Raw genomic sequence first — 22414 nt, forward strand, 5'->3', positions numbered from 1 at the left:
AACAGAATGTGCATAAGATGACGATGATCATAATGCACATATATTATATTAAACTCGACACTCAATAATATACATAATATGTATCATGCGTGTGTATTCCTCTGGTTCTAAATATAAAATTCGAATTCTCCCACTTGTGCGTCACGGAAAAGGCCGTCACGGTGACAAAACAAATACGATAAAAAAAAAAAATTAATCTTAAAAACTGAAACGTTTTCGTCAGTCGCACTCGCAGTGTGTCCGTTGGACAAATGGACCATCGTCGTCGCCTCGACGCCGCCGCCGTTGCGCAAGTCGTACTATTACAGGTACTCATACTGTTGTCTTCACCGACCACTGTCATACGAGGTGAGTAAACATCAAATATTAACATATTATTATTATTATTATTATCATGAATTTGTGCACTGGGTAATCAGGGTAGACAGTTGTTGAGTATAGGTATACTCTGTGAACGTTTTTTTTAAGGTGTACAATTATGAAATATTATACTAAGTTAACAGCGTATGTGTTTCAATATAATTTAAATAATTATATTTATTATTATTATTTTAAAATGCATTAATTATTAACGACGTTCGATTTATCAAAAATAAAGGTTCCTACCATTTACCAATTACAAATATAAATTTTAATAATATCGTAAGCTTTAAAATGGGCGTGTTGTTAGTGGTTAGTGATAACTGTCTAAATAGTTAATACCATTCTGCTACAAGTGCCTATCATAATATTATATGTAAATTAAATCATCTGTAATTATTATTTTGTTTTAAGTTTTATGCTCTAATAATATGTGATCGGTGTGCGTTTGAGATAGTAATAGTGCTGAGTGATCATAATATGGTTAATATAAGCAATTTGCCCTTACCCAGAATAGTTTTAGGAACTGAACTTTGGCATAAATTTGAATACTTATAAGCAATATCATTATGTATGACCACCATGCCGATAATTTCTGCACATGCGTATGATTATAAAGGTATTATATTACACGAAATGCAACCCGATCTGCACACGCGACCGCAATTCGGACACTCCGGTTACACTTTTACGGTGACTAAACGTTTCATTTTTCTCTCATCACTAGTTGACGGTGCCTAATACAAGTAACCTTTACGGCTTTACCTGATGTATAATATATTATAATTTATAACAAATGGTATGAAAACGACGTTGAACAACAACCATCATTGTATACTTCCGATGAATAATAAAACTTGATGAAAAAAATATATTTATTGTTATTCACAATGACACATATTAAATTTTTTATTTTCTCTTTGATACTATTATTTAAATTCTAAGCTATGACGAGAAAATCACTGATTGCAATATTTTACTTATTATAAATCGCGCATGTTGCGTTGTCTCTTGCAGTAATGAGTCGACCAAATAACGTAGTAACTATAGTAACACTATACATTTTGCAATGAAAAGTTCTCTTGATTATTATTTTTTATTTTTTCTGATTGGATAGTTTATTTTATTTATTATATTAATTACACTATTCAATGGATTTCAAAAAAATATATATATACATGTATGCTATTAATATAAATAATATCATGATCCTTTTTTCTATATGACATAACTAGTTTATATTCGTTAATTTGTATTTAGATGCAAATTATTAATATTATATAAAGCATATTATACGATATCATATTTACGGATTCCCACGGTACCTACTCGAAGCTAATGGCCTGTGTAGACTTGTCATTTGAAATAATATAGAGACCACCCTAATTACAAATAAACCTATGTGGCTATGTATATTTTTTTTTATCAAATTAAATTTTCAAGTTCACAACCAACAGTTTGTTCTTTGTTGTAAGTTTTTAATATTTTATAAAATGTATAACTTTTTGATTAATCAATCCAGTAAGGATGGTGTCTTTATTTTGAAATCCTCGCTGCGTGAAAAAACTGTAAATAGGTGTATAGGTTATTACAGGAAGGATTTATTATCAATTTTAAATTAAACATTTCTGATTTTATCACTCTGCGAGTATGAAATACTTAATTTTTTTATTTGTTCTCACGTACCTACTTTCATCATTTTTATGCTTGTATAAACTAACAAAAACAATAAAACAAAGATCAAAAACTCGAGTTGTCGTGTCAAACAAACAATCAACAATCATTACAATGACATTTATTGAATAATAAATATTATCGGACAACATTTTACCCTACGCCTTCTCTCTCTCTCTCACTCTCTCTCTATCTATTTATCTATCAATATATATATTGTAATATAGGTCTATACATGTCATATGCTCGCCTAAATATCGTTCATTTCATTGATGTTGCAGTCCTGTGCGGCCGTCCCGTGTGGCTGACCGACGGCGATACGCTGTACTTAAGATGGCAGAGCGGGCTGGGCTTGTTGGACCGTTGTTCCGTAGTGCTGCCCAACGGCACGGAGACGACCCTGTCTGACGCGGCCACCACCTTCACCACCGCCGCTAATATCACGTACGTGGGCGACGGTTATCAGTCAGGTCAATGCGGTCTCAGGGCCGTGAGTGTGGCGCCCGGCGTCGGCAATTGGACGCTAACGGCGTCATCAGCGGACGGACGACACGACCGGGACACGACTCTCGTCACGTGCATCGGTAAACGCGATGAATTTATATTATTTATTTTAACGCTGAGTATAATGAATACCTATAAAACATGTACCTACTGCGAGCACATTATTATCCAACCATAAATGGATAAGAGGAACGGGTTCTCGAGCTCTTCTCGTTCTAAGAAATTAAGATTTTAAAAAAACCGTTCAAATTTAAGTTTAGTTTTTAAGTCAAACGCCCGAATAGTTCAAGCAAAATCATGTTAAATAAGTTACACTACACGAGGTAAGTCAACTGATGTTTTCAACTCGTCAGGTTAAATCAATATGTTAAAAATGTACCTGGGTTAAATTTTAAATCAGTCACATCTATTTTTTTTAACTAAATATTTACTATAAACCATATTAAAGCCTTTTAACAAGTATATCTGATAAAACTTTAAAAGTATAAACACAAATAAACAAAAATATTAACCTAGTAAAACTAGTAAAAGTGATACATAAAGTGATATGAGTGATATTAACAAATAAGTAATAATAGAAAAATTAAATGAAGTGGAGGACAAGGCCAACCTATGATAAACACTAATCATACTAAGTAGTATATGTAATATGTACCTAATGACGGGAGTAATATTTATGATTTTGGATTGGAAGATTTTTGTGATATTATTTATTGTAAAATTATCAAAATACATGTAGTTAATTATTGACGATGTATCTTTATGAATGTCAAATTGATTTATCTGTTAAATATAGTGTTATATTGTTAAGAGATTTGAAATTAATATTTTGGTAAAAATGTTATTTTCTACGAACATATATATAGAGTCATATTTATATGCATTATTATTTAATCCCTATTAAAATACATACCTAAATAGTACTTTTAAATATGTTTTAATTAAATGTTTAAAGTTTAAAAATGTTTTAAAGTTCAAATAATACTTGATCCAGTTGATCCCTATTGAAATATATAAATAGTACTTTTAATATATTTAAATTAAATGTTCAAAGTTTAAAAATGTTTTAAAGTACAAATAATACTTGAAGTTCAGTTCAAATTTAGAGTTTAATACATCCTTATCATGGATACTAGTCGTTATAAGTAGTAAGTACTATGCAACAGTGGCGCTCTCAAATGGTATAAGAGTGGCCACCCTCCCTTTCTACAAAATGCACCTCTCCAGTCTCCTCTATATATAAGTTAAACATTTTTAATCTGTTTAGCTAAAGGTTGAACTTTGTCATTGTTCTTACTAAAAACAAAAAAGCTTCAAAGTATATAAACTTAATTTGTTTTTTATTAACATTTAAACTCAAATGTTGATCAAATTGGATACTTGAAGAAAACAACTACGATTTGAATTATTTTGTTATCATTTAATTGTAATTCGCGGACTCGTGGTCTTTTATTCTATTTTAAAATACGCAATAGCATTTAAAAAAATATTTAGATTTATTTTAAGCTATATTACTTATTTACGTCGTCCTACAATAGGTCGGTATTGGCTTAAAAATGCATACCTAAATTATAGTTGTAATAGACACAATAATTTTGATAACAATTAATTCAACTTAACGTATTACTAATTGTCAAATGGATTACTATGGCTGCAATGTATATTAAGTTACGTCCGTGATCTATTTTAATTTATAAAAAAATACACTTATGGCTGTCTATTTATTAGTAACATTGGCTAACTGATGACTGTGTCCGCTCTTAATCTTTTTTGTATTTATAAAATGATGTAGGTATGATTTATTATCAAATTCAATTTACTCACTTTCTATTATTAAACTATTATTATACCTTATAGTATACGGTATAATATAGTATAAGACTTATACTAATACTTGAGAATTAATTGTATTTGTAATTATATTTATTATAATTCAAAAAAAATGACTTGAATATATTGAGTATCGATGAGCATGAACTGGTTAATCACTTAAAAATCATAAATGATCGGGTATGTAAGTTCTGGAAAATTATTACTAACACGACCCCTTCCGAGAAAAATCCTGTGTGCCCTACTACAATACAGTATATAAACAAGTCGAAGGCGTGGATAATTTATATATTCATATATTTGGCCAAAACATACGCAGTCAAATAAAATAATACCTACTACGGTATTTTACTGAAAATACTGTTTTGATTTTTTGTTCAGTAAAGTTTAAATAAATTTAAATCTTTCTTTCTGTTTAAGACAAACAAATTAAATTTTATTCCGTCTGTATACATAGATATAATATGATAAACGTGAGTTATGAAAAATATGATAATTCAATTTTTATTTCAAGAAATCTATGTAGAAAATACAACTAAACAGGCTACAACAGTGATATGCTATTATAATTTTGAAACTGTAAAATATATTTTGTCGTTTTAAAATAAAAAAACCCCTAATTTTATTAAACGTACCTACCTATATAATTGTTTTAACTTCGTAATTTATGCCGTAAATTAACAAGAACCTCCTAGTTAATGTTGTTAACGTTTTTTAGCATACTAAATAAATTAGTATAGAATATAAAAGAATAAGAATATATTAATGTATTATATATTGTATACGATGTGTGCAGAGTAACTAATTAAGGAATTATAGCTGTTCTGAGGTGTTTTTATAAGTAGGTATGTTAAACTTAAATGTCTACAATTGGCTGACAACTTACCGTAAACTGTATGTCTGCAGTACTCGCCAGTACACATTATAATAATGACATTATGTACGACACAAATCGAATATATATAAGATAACTGTCGAGAAAAGGATTCACAAGCATTTACATATTATTATGAAGTACCTAATACCTATCCAGTAATATTTATATAAAACCTAATATTTGTTGCCTGCACTGTGAATACAATGAAGAATATAGCGAATTAAAACTTTTGTTTTATACATACGATATACCAGGCATTCAAACTTTTCGAGATTTACTAGCTTCCTATTCATAATTTGTCTTTATTAATATTGTATTGTTGAATGAATTAACGGTTTTAAGACATGTTATCGTAATTGTATTGCTTAAAAATATAAATTATAATTTAATTTTTATCAATATGTTATCATAATACTATTATATATCAAGCAAAAAATTATTATTAATTTATTAATTTCAAAAGTTAGATTATGATTCCTTTTAGAAGGATTCTTCAATCGATTACTTATGTAGGTACATTTATATTACTTAATCTTACATTTTTATTTGTAGGTATTTTTAATGTTTCTCACTTGATTATCCAATTATTGACTATGCAGTTGTGCATTAATGCATTAGTCGCTCGTAATTCGATCACAAGCTAATGCAATGTTTCGTTCTCTATTCGCACCACAATATTGCTCGGTTAACTAAAATGTGTTTTAGCACTGTGTGATAATCGCATTGTCGGTCGAACCCAATGCAGAATAACGATCTGATACTACTCGCACGTCGATTTAAAAAATATAATATGTGAAAACACTTAACACCTTTACTATGTAAGTGAAAACATATATCGTATAGAAATATTTATTAAACACCATCAATTCCATAAATTCAAGCGGAATATACGTGTTATAAAGTGTTGTTAGTTTAACAAACAAAATGTGACTACAGGATTAATTTAAGAAAAAAAGCTCATGACGTAGGCCGATCTAACGCCATTATTCCCCCTGCCTGTACGTGTCTCCGAGATAGGTTACCTTTATTATTCATGGAATTATAGAAATGTTCAATATTGTTTACATTCAAACTTTGATAACATTCGTCAGTCGAACATTTATGATTCTATTTTGTTATTTTTATTGCGTATTTTTGAGCACAACATTTACTGTTCTATTATATTATAATGTATTTTAAGAGATCCATGAAAAATTGCGACACACCATTATAATCAAAATCTGGTTTAAATAATATTTGATACAGGAAAAATATACTAGTATATTATCTTTGTAAGAACTAAACAATCCAACAATCAGTACAGAAAATTACTCAGACACTTTATGTTAGATTTAATCCGACGGACTCAGAGTTGTCTGTTTTTGTATTTTATGACAAAAAATAAATAGCCCCAGGAAAGTATTATAGTTTAAAAATATTATAGGTTTTGGTAAAAATACAAGATAGCTCCGAAAATTAAAATCGTTTGTTTTATTTTCTGATAAGTTAAAAAAAAAAAAAATGGAATATTTGTCTGGTTTTTGTACGGCCCCCTGAATATTTACGGTTTGAATGTTGTATTATCACATCGCTGACATAAGCTTGGCTATTGGTATGATACTATGATAGATAAATCCCAACCCGAAAATTCCAAGTGGTTTAGTCGCCCACAAAAAGTGTAACTATATCTTTGTTCCGCTTGCGAAACAAGCGACGTGATGATGATATTTTATAAACAATGAGATATTATTATGATCGTCCACGTTTATAAATGGTACATAATATTATATAGGCGTAAAATATATACGTTGTTTACTTTGGGTGTATAATTATCTACCCAACTATATCCACAGGCCGTAATACTATGCGTCTATATGGTACAGTATGACGCAATCGATATAATATAAAATATGCCTAATGCGCAGTATTTTAGAGTATTATATTTATATATATATATAATATATATATAGGTAATTACTAATGTATTATAATATGCATATATTATTAGAATTATCTTAAACACCACGCGTTTCCATGTTAGTGTGTTAACCACATGACTGATGGAGGCATAGGTATTCAAAATATGTGCACTATAATAACGTAATCGCATTATCAATTAATTGTTTTGTTTAAATAGTGTGTGTTCGGTGGAATGAATTAATATAGCATTCACCGGATGTTGATAGCAATATCGGTCGGAGTACATATTTCTGTGACTCCATAGATCTCGTCGAGGTCGAGAAATGTATTTTGAGAAAATTATATATATAACAAAACTTATTTTATAAGAAAACTATAATACATTCATGTCGATAGTAGTACAAAATAGTGAGCTCACATTTATTATTATATTTATTTAAGCAAATCAATTTGAATCTAACAATGTATGAATAGTGCATAATTAATGCACTCAAGTTATTGCGTAGACAACTGTAAATTATAATCAATACCTATATTGTTCACAACCATGCTCAGCCCAATTTTCATGCAATACTGAATTAATTCAAATTCAATCTTTTTTAATTTCATGTATACCTTCTGAGGTACCTTTAATTTCCTCTACAAATTATTCATGCGAAACTTTAATTATTTACCATTTTTAGTTTGTCTATTGTTTTAAATTAACAAATCGTAAATATCCTTATAACAAAATAAACTAGGTATATTAAAGTACTTACTTAATTTTTTTATTAAATAAATCAAAAATACTCAAAATAATATATAGTTTCAAAAAAAAACATATAATTTTAAAACATTGAATATTGATAATTGTATGTTATCACACTGTAATACAGCCAATGAGAGCGCTTCCTGTGGGTCTCTAGTAATGTATATACCATACCATATATGCGTCCTGGCGTTTCATCTCTAGAATAGATAACACGGTAGTCGTCTGACCAGAAATCACCATTTCCTGACCATCTAACTTCACTCACACCTAGTGTGTCTATGTCTAGTCTCATTATTTCTAGTTTAATATTCTCTAATTTGCTAACATTTAGAATAGTCCTAACGTTCCACGTTCCGATGTTTTTCCAAGGGTTTCGCTTAATGACGACCTGAGAAGCCTTGGATCTTCCCCTGCCAGTACTGATATTTTCGAATATATCTGTTCCTGTAACTTCTAAATCTTCCTCTACTTGATCCATACTGATTTACTAGGAATATTAATGTGGTGCACTCCTTCTCCTTCCACATCGCAGTTGATGATTCAGTTCTTGATATAACTTCAAGCTGCCTCATCAATTCCAATCCATTACCGTTAGTTCTGTTGCAAAAATCGCCAATGGTTGATATTAGCAGTTACTGCTTCCCTCTGCTACTTCTTTTTAATTGCCTTTTACGATAAGCAGGAGTTACTGTTGATATATTCTGGCCCCAACCTACAGGGTTATGTACATATCTAAATAAAATTTAAACAAGTCTTTAGAAATAATTTCAAAAATATAAAATGGTAAATACCGAATGATCCATTACACACTTATTATTTCAATAAATAGTACTAGCAGTACCTATTAAGATTTCTTAAGATATTATTTTTGTACAAAATTAAGTCGTTAAAAATGGAATCACCGTAACCGTCCACAAATCCCCGCCATTTTAGAAATGGCACGTAGTCTCCGTATCGAAAGGATTTTTTACAGTATATAATATCTAAACAAATATCTTTTATACTATTTTATCTTTTATTAATAATTTAAATCATAACATGCGTTGTAAATTCTTTTTTTAAAGCTGAATAATTTTTTTTGAGTATACATACCTACTTTGATTTTATATAAAAATCGAATTTTAATGGAAAAGTATGTATAGCCTATGATGAGTACCCGCCAATCATTAGTTGTATTGTATAAATCATTAGTATTTAAAATTTATATTCGTGGAATGGGTAAAATTATGGTTAAAGATATATGTTGACATTCAAAAGCACAAAAACTTTTAAGAATATCATAACGATAAAAAAGCGGGTAAGTGGATGTCGCTCTGCTGTACATTAGATGGTGGGGTGGACCTCTGACTAGGGTAGGTTAAATGTGAATGCAATTATATATATCATTATGTACGAAAAACGATTCTGAACGGAGATGATTTGTCAGTCTAGGATATATTATATTTAAATATTGTCATATATTCTATTTTGAAACAAATATTTTATTTTTCAATTAGGACGCATTTTGCATAAGGCATGGTTAATCAATTTTTCCAAAAACATTGCATGTAGTTATCATAATTCATAATGCCTTATATTATCATAGATATTAAGATATGCATATACCTGGTTTGAGGATGAATTGTTATCGTTATGCGATTTCATAAAAATTTAAAACTCAAACGCCCAAAACATTTTTCCTATAATGACGCTTCAAATTTCCTTTATAGCTATTTGAAGAAAAACTTATGGAAAACTAAGTGTTGAATTTTTTAACCTTAGATATAAATACAAACGATTTTATGAATTTTGAACTACTAAATAATTTGCAAATATTCATGGTTTTGACGAATTTTTGTCAATATTTGAACTTCAAAAGCTAATAAAAAAAATTGTGCCTATATATTCTTCTAATTTTTTTTATCACTATAAGAATAACTTATGAGGAACTTTGTATTAAATTTTCAATTATTTTGATAGGGCCAAAAAAAATTTATCGACACTTCAAAAAAATTTAAAAAATTTCAGTTGTCTATAAATATCTCAAAAAAAGTCAAAATATTTTGAAAATTAAGTCATGTAAAGAAAATATCAATCTAAATAACTGGTAAAATTTTCAAGTATCTACGACTTATACTTTTTGAATAATAACAAATATTTAAAATCGTTTAAGGATAAATCGTTATCGTTACGCTATTTCGTAAAAATTTAAAAATCAAACGCGCTTAAAATTTTTCCTATAATGATGCTTCGAGTTTTCTCTATAGCTACTTGAACGCTTACAAAAAATAATTGTGACTAACGATTTTTATTTTTTTTTTTTTAGCTACAATAAGAACAACTCATAAGGAACCTTGTATTAAATTTTCAAGTTTTGTTGGGCATCCTAAATTTTTTTACCGACACTTCAAAAAAAAATTTTGAAAATTAAACTTTATATTGATGTATAGTACATAAACATTTGGTGAAAATTTCAAGTATTTACAGTGATTAGTTTTTGAATTACAACCATATAAAAAAATCGATTTGGTCGAAAACTGGTTTTGCGTAAATATTCCCGTTTTTCTGTCACTATTTTTTTGTTTTTCTCGATTTTTTTGAAACTTGTTGGAAAATGTTTACTTTTAACCTGTATAATGCACCAAGGATATTCACTTTTACATCGGAAACCACCCCCAAAGTTTGAAATTTAAGCATTATTTCGACTAGTTATGCTGTACACAGAAAAAAAAACACACATCATCATTGTAAAATCAATGCATTCGCGCATCACTCTGTTCAGAATCTAAAATTAGCAAAAATAATTTTTCCAAAAATGTTGATTTCTATAACGATTTAAAATATGGTAAAATAAATAATATATTAAAAAACTTTCGTGTTTTCAAATAATGTTAAATGTATTCTAACGTTTAATAGATCACCACGCTTTATACTGGGTATCTAGTATCCTCAGTTTACAAAACTATATATGATTCTAAAACTATACTTGTTCGAATTTCTATTCAGATTCTTCACATGATTTTGTTTTCAACTCCGAATTATAGATAACTATGTACGTTGTAACTTATGAAAACGTGCTTGGTGAATACATGGTGACCTAACATCTTTGTCGATATTCCTGAAGTAATTAAATTACGAGAATACAATAAAACACAATGGGCAATCCAATATACTGCTTATATAGTAGCTAGGTATAGACATTACGGACTGCGTTCAAACGAAAATGGATTACCCACAAAGGTTGGTAATACGAAACGCTGTAAAGTGTAAAGGCATTATTGTATTATTATTTATTATACATGGAAGCTGAAAAGCACACACTTACATAAAGTAAGCCGACGCAATATTAACTATTATATATTTATATACAATATTGTAATGTGGTGAATAGTTATTATATATTATTTAGTTAGGTATATACATACAATATATTTTAATCTAGGTACGCATAGGTAGTTGTTTGATAAACTCTCAGAACTCCATAGCCACATAATGAAGTGTAGGTAGGTACATGATATACCGTTCGTCCAAAATAACAAAGTACACTCTATGACTCGATTACTCGGATTACTGATATTACTCAGTACCCTATACATATTAATATATTATTGAATTCTATTTGCCAGAAATGAGACCAGATTATTAGATCATAAATCCCTATATAACCTATAAACCCATATATATCCCTATGACCCTATATTTTAACTCTAGTATTTTGCGGACGTGCAACAAATTTTTCTGTGTACTTTGTTTTCGTAGACACACCATATTGATATAATATAAAATATAACCAATAATTGCAATTTTTCAATTAATACCAGTAGGTAACTATAATGAAATAGGTTTTCAAGTGCTTATACAAGCCCCTAATCCCTATACTAGATGATCATTTTATTTTTAACCAGATAAAATCAAGGAAAATATAAGGATTTTTTAAAGAATTTTTAATTTTAGTTTTAGTTTTTTTCTCTTCAAACAATTTTTAAGTTTAAAAATGGGTAAGCGTCAGTGCCACAACCAGGATTTGTTAATGTAGGAGGAATAAAGTCCTGTTTGTTCACCAAACTAGAACAAATTGTCCATATATAATTCATAACACAATGCACAACTAAATGCAACATTTAAAATTGTATATCTATAATGAATATTTTATAACACTGAAGAAACGCATTATTGTACTTTTTATAAGTTTATAATATAAAATGATTAAATATTCGAAAAAATAAATTTCAAATTAGCAACTTTTAACATAACACGATAAATCTTATGGTCTACGAGTAGTGGGGAGGGTAAAACACCAGAGTGGCGGAGTCTATTCGTTTGATTGCGTCAGTGCGTCATATTTATCACTAATAAACGTATTGATATAAACGTAATATTGTAATGCGTTATATATTTATATAACAAGAATTATGACCTATTAATTATCAGGGATGGTCGATGAGCAAACAACATTTCTAAAGCAAAACAAACCAAAAATCAAAATACACGACTGGGCGTAATGTAATACATTATGCATATATAAATTTATATTTAACGTAATATTGTATCGCGCATAATATAACCCATATATAGGTAGTAGTAATATCACTAATATTATGTATACGTTTGCTATTTCCATTAATTTTATAGTAAATTAAATAATAATTTTATTATATACTATTATAAAATCAATGCTAATACTTATATACCTTTGAAGCACATTTTATAACTTTTGACGATTTAATTTATTTTATGAGGATTTATGGGTCACATTGAAACCAATTACATGGCCCGGTGGCCGTGCAGAGATATATTGTTTGTGTTCATTCATGTATAGAGATTATCAGTATAATAAAAGCTAGGTGTCTTACATTTACGTCATGTTTATACCGATGAGTATATTAGCTTTCATGACTCACCAGCTAGTTCAATTAATATAACTCAATACCTTTAGGTATTATATCTTTTAAGTTATAACATAATACATGCATGTAAAAATATACAATAACAAAAACATAATAATTGCAGACATGCAGCGAGAGCGTTCAAAAGTTTTTAAAATGCATCAAATTATGCTTTATGTATTAAATAGGACTATAGGTATACGATAACCGTATAGTTTGCTGATATACCAAACTGCATGCTGAAACAAAAAAACAGAATACGTCACCACTTAGTGAATCTATTCAGTCCTTATACTATTACGATTTACTAAAAACCTGATCATTGAATACCACAATTAATTGAACATTAATATGTACCTATTATACCCATAAATTATAATCGATATACCAGAGGTACCTATCCTATTTATAAAAATTAATTAATTTACAGCAGTGTAATTCTTTTGACTTTGCCCATTTAGACTCCGCGGACCAACTGTTAACGAATAACAAGTGTATTTAATAATTCATTTGTGGTATTATGAAAACAATAACACTATTGACAGCATGTTTTTAAAGATCATTGTTTACTACTTTGAACCCTCGGAAAAAATTACATGGTTGTTAAACATATTTTGTACTAGTTCAGTGGTACCTGCTATAATTAAATATTATAAATCGAATAAGTAGTCATTGGAACATTTAGAAAAATAAAAATATTATTTTATTATTCAATTTTATAATGAATTTTTACATAGTACATGTAGTATCTACCTATTCACATCGGCGCAACTAGACATTGTACATTGCTAAAGCTCTAGATTCTGTTGTGACTTAATAGGGCTTTCTAAACAATTTTTTAGGGTGATAATTTTTATTAAGAGGGTGCTAAAGACCCAAATCACCCCTCTTGTTGCGCCAATGCCTATTCATATAACATATATCTACTTGCATTATCCACGTCACACAAAAATATTTCTTCGACAATACTTACTTTTAAATTTTTTAAATTTTTTTAATAAATAGTACATAGGTACCTGAAGTATAATTTAAATAAACATAGCCACAGACTTATTGGTTGTAATATAAATATATAATAATTTACAGTTAAAAACTAACCTGAAAACCACACTTTTCTCATTTTTGATAAATTATAGTGAATAATAATAGCCTTTAACAAACAGCAGTTAATTGGACTAATTTAACCAAACAATATTAACACTTCCATACTACATAGAGTATTACCGATGCTATAATAATAGTTCCTATATACATACATTTATTACAACACTAGTTTCTAATATTAATATTTTAATCAAGACGCGCGTGGTATGTGTGTTTACAGCGAAGCAATGGCCCAAGTCGAGCACTATTCGCGTGACCATAGGTACCGCGGTGAACGTCACGTGCGGACCACCGAAGGCGTTTTACTGCCGCATGACAGGCCCGTCCGGCGAAGTTTCCAGTCACAAGGGCCAGTGTTGGGTGCAGATCAAATCGGTCGGATCGCATCACCTGGACGTGTGGACCTGTTGGTCGGTTACAGCCGAGTCCGCGGCCGAAGTTCAATACACTCTTCGCCTACACGCTTACCGAGGTGAACAAAAACAGCGACGATATGACTACCGCCAAACGTTTTCATTCGCTTTCGGCTTTCCTCGTCTTGTTCCTCCTAAAACTTTCCCATTTCCCGTCATTGATATAATATGTTACACGTAGGGTTTTTTTTTTTTAGGGTTAAGGCTTCGACAACTGAGGTCATTAGCCGCCTGGGGAGCTGTAGGGGAAGGTACGACTGTAGGTTTTTAACACGTGGGTTTTTTTTGGCAGAATTTTGAATGGACACCCGTAGGTTTCTGCCATGCCCGGTTGGGGGGGCGGCGACCTCTCTCTCCAGACACCGCGAAATGCCCAAAGAGCGATGCCGCCCGTGACCGAGATACGAACCGGCGACTGCGTGCGTCGCAACAGACGCCTTGGTCCGCTCGGCCACTCCACCCCCACGTAGGGTTTTGTTAATAGCGGAGGAGTCGTTTTATTTTAATCTTTTTTCTTCTCACCATTGATGAGTATATTTGTTGCTATTATTGTTATCATATTGTTGAGCACAAACAAAGCCCATATAGATAGTTATATAAGATATATGACGCACACAATCTTGTTATATAAACCTACTCCATCAAAATATAGATTAACAAAACTTTTAAAAATGTATTTCCAACTTGTTGGTAATTTTATTTCGATCAACATATTATTCTAGCTTATATTGTATTTAGTATTCGTGATACTTTCAAGGTACCTACTGAATATCTTACCCAAAATCTACACAATTATATAAATTCTACTTTTTTGTCTATCAAAAATAGTAAATTGGAAATTCCATCATATAGTATAGAATATATTATTATATTATTCAAATACATTCATAGCAGTGGCAGCTTTATGAGGGGGAGGTGAAAGGTAGACCACTATCGTCCTCCCCCCCCCCCTTTGGCCGTGCAAAAATATGAAAGCAATAGGAAAAAATAAATATGATATGTACGTAAATTGTAAGTACATATATTCAAAATATTTCCATCCCCATCCCCTAGAGGCTTTTTAAGAACCACCCTTGGTTCATAGGTAACTTCGGTCTCTTTATTATAGGTAGGTATACGTATTATACATATATAACTTACATAATATTGCATAAAAAAACAATTTGTATAAATTTTAGTTTAGTAATAAAAAATACATTCAATGTAGCCAATGTAGGAGCCCTATAGCTAATCTTACTCTTTACCCTCTCCCCATCCCAGCGAACACTACTTCACGGCGTTGTTATATAATGTTTTTAATCCTAAATAAATTCATGAACACGTCCGAGACAACGTGTTTTGTGAACTGTCTGTGTTTTTTTTTTCTTTGGTCACTACATATAGCCGTCCTCATGTCTAGAGGGCGCAGTAACGGAAGTCGGAAGCGACGAAACACCGTCCGAGGTGCGAGTGTTCTGCAACGTCCGCAACGGAACCACTATTGCAGCAGACGACGGAGACGGCAATGCAGTTGGTCGAGACAGTCACTTCCGATCAAAATACTGCCGGCTTACGTTACCACGAGACGCAAAGACCCTGTCGCTGGCGTATGGAAGAGGTACCACTCGGTACTCGTATCACGGTGCGACGTACAACGATTGCGGCGTGTCATTCGCAAAACCACTGAGACGATCCGAAATCGGCCGATGGAAGTGTATGAACGCCATGTCCGACGACCAGGTTTATGGCGGGTTCGTTGTCGTCGAACCACCAAACAATACGAAAGGTAAAACTATACGACCGACTATACGGTGTCGACCGCAGTAGTATGTATCGCAACATAACCCAATAGACCATATAATAAATAGGTATATACTACATAAAATTGTTCTATAATTTTCATTTTGTTTCATAATTTATTAAACTTTGAAAAATAAACATATAGACTCTTGCATTCTCTTAGAAACCCATCTGCGGACGATGTGTTTTTTTATCGATCCAACTTGTATATTATATAGAAGTACTGGCTACTATTATTGTACCTATACGATATACGATTACGGTATCCCTACTGATCATTTTTATTATATATGTTCCGTACAGGAATTGTTTGAGTGGACTGTATTGATGCTGGTTCAGTTGTTTAGAGGATTGTTACGGAGTATCTGTACCGTGTGAGTGTTTTATACCGCGCAAGTCGCCCGTGGTGAGTCTTGCTACGGTGTAGATGTGTCGTGAGTGTTCTATACCGCGCAAGTCTGCCCGTGGTGGGTCTTGCTACGGCGTAGATGTGTCGTGTCAGAAGGTCCCGAACCGCGCAAGTCTGCCTGGGTAGGTCTTGCTACGGTGAGGTAGGACTGACTACTGACTGATTTTGTGCTCCGCACTCCCTTTTATAATCTTGGTTTCGCCTGCTGCGGCGCTGTGTACTAACATGAACCGCCCATGTTTTTTGGAATAGTAATGGCGGAATTGAATTTTGTCGAAGTTGACCAGGGCACATTAGTTTGTAAAAGATTTCTGCACCAATCAGCATTTCCACGCGACTCGGAGCCCAAAATTGAGGATCAGCTAGCTGTATGTCATTCGGTATTTTTAATGGCGTTGTAGGAGGCCGAGTTGGTAATTGCCCGATGATTTTTGGAATTACAATAAATTCCAGAGTTGTATAAAAGTCGTTGATTCTCGACCCTATCTTACATAGAACGCTGCAATTAGACTGAACACTTGACTGTGTTATTCCGATAATCGACGTTGAAGAGTTTCTTATTTTCAGACATAAGCGTTTTGCCAGACGTGTAGTTATGAAGTGGCATTGTGATCCGGAATCGAGTATGGAACGTGCTGAATGGGCTGAACCCAAATGGGCTGTAGGCGAGTACGACAGCGGTTGACAGAAGCACCGCGGTCCGCTGTGATTGCTATTGATTTTCTTTGGCAGTTTCTGTGGCTGCCGTTGCCTGCACTACAGTTGAGGTTTCGATATGCAGTAATGTATGGTGCTTACCTTCACAAGTTCTGCAAGATCCACGCGAACATTGTCTAGCTGCGTGATCCGGGCGGAGGCAGTTGTAGCATAGTCGTTTGGAACGCACGTGTTCCCTGCGTGCGCTGATGGTCATTCCCAAAAACTCTCGGCAAGTGTACAGTGGGTGCTGGCCGCCACTGCATGTTGTACATGATGGGATTGGTTTGTTAGTAATGGCGAAAGCGGTGGTGTAGGATCGCTTTTCTGGTGCGTACCGATTAATTTAGTCGCCATACAAGGTTGGCCATGCTGCTTGACCGTAGTTTGATCTTGTTTCAATGGACTCTAGGATCAGGCATCGCTGATTTAGGAATGCCAGATAATCTTGCATTGAAGGAAGTGAATCGCTGGAGCGGTTAGATTCCCACAGGCGGTGGGATTCCACGTCCAATTTTTCTACCATTAGGTGGATGATCAGGGCATCCCAATGCTCTACCGGAAGTTTGAGGGCTTTCAAGGCCCGCAGATGACTATTTATACCGTTCTGATGCATCCTCAAATTAACTGACGATGCCATCACTATTGGTGGCATACTGCATAGTGCATGGATGTGGATTCCGACCATTTTGCGATTGTTGTCATATCGTTCTCGCAACTGTTCCCAGGCGGATAAATAATTCGCGGATGAAGTCTCCAAGGACTCAATGACTTGAGCCGCCTCATTTTTCAGTGAAGATTTGAGATAGTGTAATTTTTGGATATCCGACAGGTGGTTGTTGCTATGAACGAATGATTCAAACGAGTCCCGGTAGTTCAGCCACTGCTTGTAATCTCCGTTGAATTCCGGCAGCGAGATTGGTGGTAGTCTTATAGCTGATTGAGTGTCATACCGTCCCATATGCTCCGCAGAGCATTGGTGGTTTGAGGATTCGGTTGCTCTTCTTTGATTCGTTTTTGTCGATTCAAGAAGAACCATGGCAGGTGAAATAGTTTCGTAGTAAGTTGTTTCTACAGCCGAGCGTTCGTCTAGCTGTTCTTCACGGGGATCTAATATCTCTATACGAGTTTGAGTGCTGAGGAAGTCTTCGTAAGCAGCTTCAAGCCTCGTAGTTCGCATTTCCAGTTCCATGATTGTCGATGGATCTGAGAAGTTACTGTTGTCAAAGAATTTTTGAAAAGCAATGATCTGCCGTTTCATAACTTCCCGACGACTGACGAGATCTCTTAGCTCGGCAGCCAACTCGATCCGGTTCGAAGATGACCAATGTTCCGTACAGGAATTGTTTGAGTGGACTGTATTGATGCTGGTTCAGTTGTTTAGAGGATTGTTACGGAGTATCTGTACCGTGTGAGTGTTTTATACCGCGCAAGTCGCCCGTGGTGGGTCTTGCTACGGTGTAGATGTGTCGTGAGTGTTCTATACCGCGCAAGTCTGCCCGTGGTGGGTCTTGCTACGGCGTAGATGTGTCGTGTCAGAAGGTCCCGAACCGCGCAAGTCTGCCTGGGTAGGTCTTGCTACGGTGAAGTAGGACTGACTACTGACTGATTTTGTGCTCCGCACTCCCTTTTATAATCTTGGTCTCGCCTGCTGCGGCGCTGTGTACTAACATGAACCGCCCATGATTGTCTGTGGTTGGTTATTGCGTACGGTCACGTGACGGCGCTGGCCAATGCATTGGTTGTTGCCACCTTCGAAACCACGCCCACAGCAGTCCGATTATAATGCCGTTGTGTGTATAACGGTGTTGTTGCTGTAGTTGCCTAAATGGTGGTCGGTGGCTGGTTGTTGCTGTCGTAGCCACGCCTACCGTGATCTTGTGATTCGTTAAAGCGCTTGAAGATATGCAAACGCCGGCCTGGGATTCGCTAAGGCGCGCTGGCGCGTCCGTTCCGTTACAGAACACGGGACCGGCCGTTTTGCATGTTGTGGCACCGTAGCCGGCGTGCAGACCCGGGCTCCTTTAGAGCGCGCGGGTTGCCGAACGCTTCGTCTTTGCTCACCGTGAGCCCTCACACTGTTACCAGTGGAATGAGCATTTATGACATTATACATAAATACTCTTCGCAGAATACACACGGGTCACCAAGAATAGTTCGATTGGGCAAGGTTGTAGCTATCGTGTACCTTATTGCGACCGGTGCTCTGTGGACCAGTCTGACCCGTGCTCTACATAATACATAGATCCGGCCGGTACAGTCGGCGGGAGGTTGGTAGCTCATGTACGCCTCCCGATGTCAAACGTGCCCGCCGTTGCAGCGTTTATTCGCGACGATCGACAGTCAGAGTGCCGACCGACTGTATTCCGAATCTCATGCTATTATGCAATCGTATTTTGGCCCCAACGGCCCCGTACAAATAACATACATATATTTAATAAAAGAAACTATATTTGATAATATTACCTGGGGAACAACACGACCCCGCGTGGCGTGAACAATATATGAAAAAGTTTTCATGTAGGCACGATACGAATTATCAATTTTAATTACCTATCTATTTATTTGTTGAAAAATTATTGCCACTCATATCCCTGAGCAAACGGTAGGTATACACATCGTATTAATTATGCATCATAAAGAATGCGTTTTTATATATAATATTTCCTGATCGTTTTGCACTCTACAGGTATACCTCCACTCACAGTGACGACCGGAGAGCCTGTGATGGTGCCAAAAGGCAACACGTTTCATGTGGAGTGCAGTGTACATTCAGAGATCGACTATTGCTGGTTGCGGCACCCAAACGGCACTGCAATCCCTGTGACGGTTCCGGTCAGTACTGCGACCGGTGACCCGAAAAGGGTCGGAACTCGGTACAGGTATACGGGTGAAGGGTTGTCGTTCGGTCAATGTCACGTTGCGATCGGCGACGCATCCACGTTGGACACGGGTGCCTGGCTTTGCGCCTTGGGCCTGCGCGACGACCGCCGTGAAATGTACGGTACAGTGAACGTTACGGTTTCCGGTACGTGTACCTACTTATATGCATCAAATAATTATAATATATATTATAGAATAATATGATGATTACACGCCATGACTGTTCTATACTCTGCGGGGCAATGGCGTAGGACAGTATATATAGGAGGGGTTATCAAGGGAGTAGGTAGAGGAGATTAAGCAACCAAAGCCCCCCCCCCCGTGGAGTTAACACCACTGCATGTCTGCGTACGATTTGAAATCTCTTTCCTCCGACGACATATATATATATAATTATGTATGTATAAGATTGCAATGGCGAATTTTCTCGGAATCGCTTTCACACTCGGCAACGATTGGTGGTTATGTATATGTGTGTTAGTGTATTATATATTTTGAATCATGTTTGCGCAGAGTCCGTGATTGCGGCCCGCCAAGAAGAATTGTACGCGACCGAGGGCACTCGTGTAACGCTGGGTTGCGACACAGTCGAGAAGCAGCCTATAGCCTACTGCCGGTTCCTCACACCACATCTATTCGGATTCGCCGTCGACGAGAAATCGGATGCGCAGCCTCCACCCCGGTACGCGTACTCGGGCCAAGGACTGACGGCCGGCCACTGCGGTTTGTCCGTCGATCGCGTTGACGATTCCGACTACGGAAACTGGACGTGCGCTGTGAAAATCCTAGACTCGTCCGGATCTGAAGAAGTCAGCACGACCGTCCTGTTGCGGAAACCCGAAGGTACCTATATATAATAGTATATTGCATTTTACTGCATATTAACTGCAGCACTAACGGCTAACAGGAAATAAAGATTTCATTTTTCGATTCAATTTCGCCAAGAATTTTATAATATAACAAAACCTCAAAACAGTGTTATAATTTTGTTCGTATTAATGACCAAAAAAAAGTACCAATAATGGTTTCTTTATTAGAAAACGTGAATACTAAGACTAATGATTTATTAGGCATCGAAGATTTATGTGGTAAGTCTTAAGTGGTTATGTTATATTTTTTGCCGCACAAACACAGTTTCCGACAAATATTTTACAGACGAGTGTCTTTTATTTGATGCACCAGCACGCGTTCTAATGCGTATATCTATGGTATATGTCGTATAGGATTCACAATGATCCAGATCATCGGCATCGTTTTATGCGGAACTATGATATCAATCATGTCACTGTTCTTTGCCAATCATCTCATCACCAACCCGTCAGCAAAGACGAGGAAAAAAATCGAAAAATTAGAAATGCAGCTCGAAGCGGGCGAACAAGGTGCAAGTCGGAGGGTCGGCGCCAGACGCGCGCAGAATAGCACGCGCGTGATCAGAACTCCGCCGTGTAGGAGTCAACCACGGAGAATTTGATCACTGCGCTCGGTTATTTTGCTGGCTACAATCACAATACAATTTTTCGAATATTTTATGTAACGCGAGATCTTTAGTGAAGCCTCTTCTACACCAGGTTTAAGCGAAGTTATTTGATACCACTGAATATAATAATAAATTTAGAAAATATTATCCATTCACAATAGCGTATAATAACAAATAACAATTAACTGACTTCTGTAGATTATATTAAATTATGTTATAGGCATTATTATTTACTCACTATTTATTATGTGTGGCCCGAGATGCCTCGATGATAAGGCTAAATAGTAAATACCTAACTTATGACTTATCTCCTGAGTCAGACTTAGCATTACCGACGACTTGACTTACGAAAAATTAATTATTCATAATATCAGATTGCATAAATAATCACAAAACGTTTGATAAATAATACTAACAATTACATGAAATCCAGCATGAGCACTGACGCAGCCTACAATAGTGTCTATTGAAATAGACAATAGTTATAGCCATTATAGGCTACCTGGCTACGACTAAATATGGCGTATCGTATGGCATCAATTCATCATACACTAGTACGCATGATTATAAAATTATTATTTAGAATAAATTTAGAACAATAGCGTTAAATTAAAAAATAACAGAACAAAAAAGAAGTGCCTAAGTGTCTCTTTATCTTTGAAAGTAATTTTGTTTTTGATAATTTTGAAATTTTTAAGTAGGTAGCTGATGTACCAACTAAAAAACTAACTTTATTTCGATTATCGATAGTGCTCTTTTCATGAAAATGTCGTTAATGTCGATTCATCAATTTTGATTGAACTCCTTTATAATTACGTTCCTCTAAAGTTTGGTAAACTTATTAATAGTTAAAAAATTGTAATTTACCAATCGGAATAAATTGGGTTTTCTAC

The 22414-nt window shown here is 34.3% G+C and overlaps 1 protein-coding gene across 1 annotated transcript; it reads left to right on the forward strand.

Moving 5' to 3' along the window:
• The first annotated feature begins 188 nt into the window (after positions 1-188).
• Positions 189-21679, forward strand: Fas3 (fasciclin 3). The gene is made up of 7 exons (XM_089225951.1): positions 189-348; positions 2316-2618; positions 14085-14336; positions 15677-16042; positions 19851-20189; positions 20558-20887; positions 21268-21679. Exons 1-7 carry the CDS (start codon positions 252-254, stop codon positions 21513-21515), a joined length of 1935 nt encoding a protein of 644 aa, XP_089082077.1. The 5' UTR covers positions 189-251; the 3' UTR covers positions 21516-21679.
• Positions 21680-22414: the final 735 nt, after the last annotated feature.

This window comes from Diuraphis noxia, unplaced genomic scaffold (assembly GCF_037042655.1).
Source record: "Diuraphis noxia isolate RWA-SAM2 unplaced genomic scaffold, SU_Dnox_SAM2 contig0004, whole genome shotgun sequence".
Lineage (NCBI taxonomy): Eukaryota > Metazoa > Arthropoda > Insecta > Hemiptera > Aphididae > Diuraphis > Diuraphis noxia.

What these genes read in the sequence shown, in the direction of transcription:
- Fas3 (XM_089225951.1), top strand. Translation starts at nt 252, where the DNA reads ATGGACCATCGTCGTCGCCTCGACGCCGCCGCCGTTGCGCAAGTCGTA. An exon ending in GACTCTCGTCACGTGCATCG is followed by an intron (nt 2,619 to 14,084) that starts GTAAACGCGATG and finishes GTGTGTTTACAG; the next exon opens with CGAAGCAATGGCCCAAGTCG. An exon ending in CCTGTTGCGGAAACCCGAAG is followed by an intron (nt 20,888 to 21,267) that starts GTACCTATATAT and finishes TATGTCGTATAG; the next exon opens with GATTCACAATGATCCAGATC.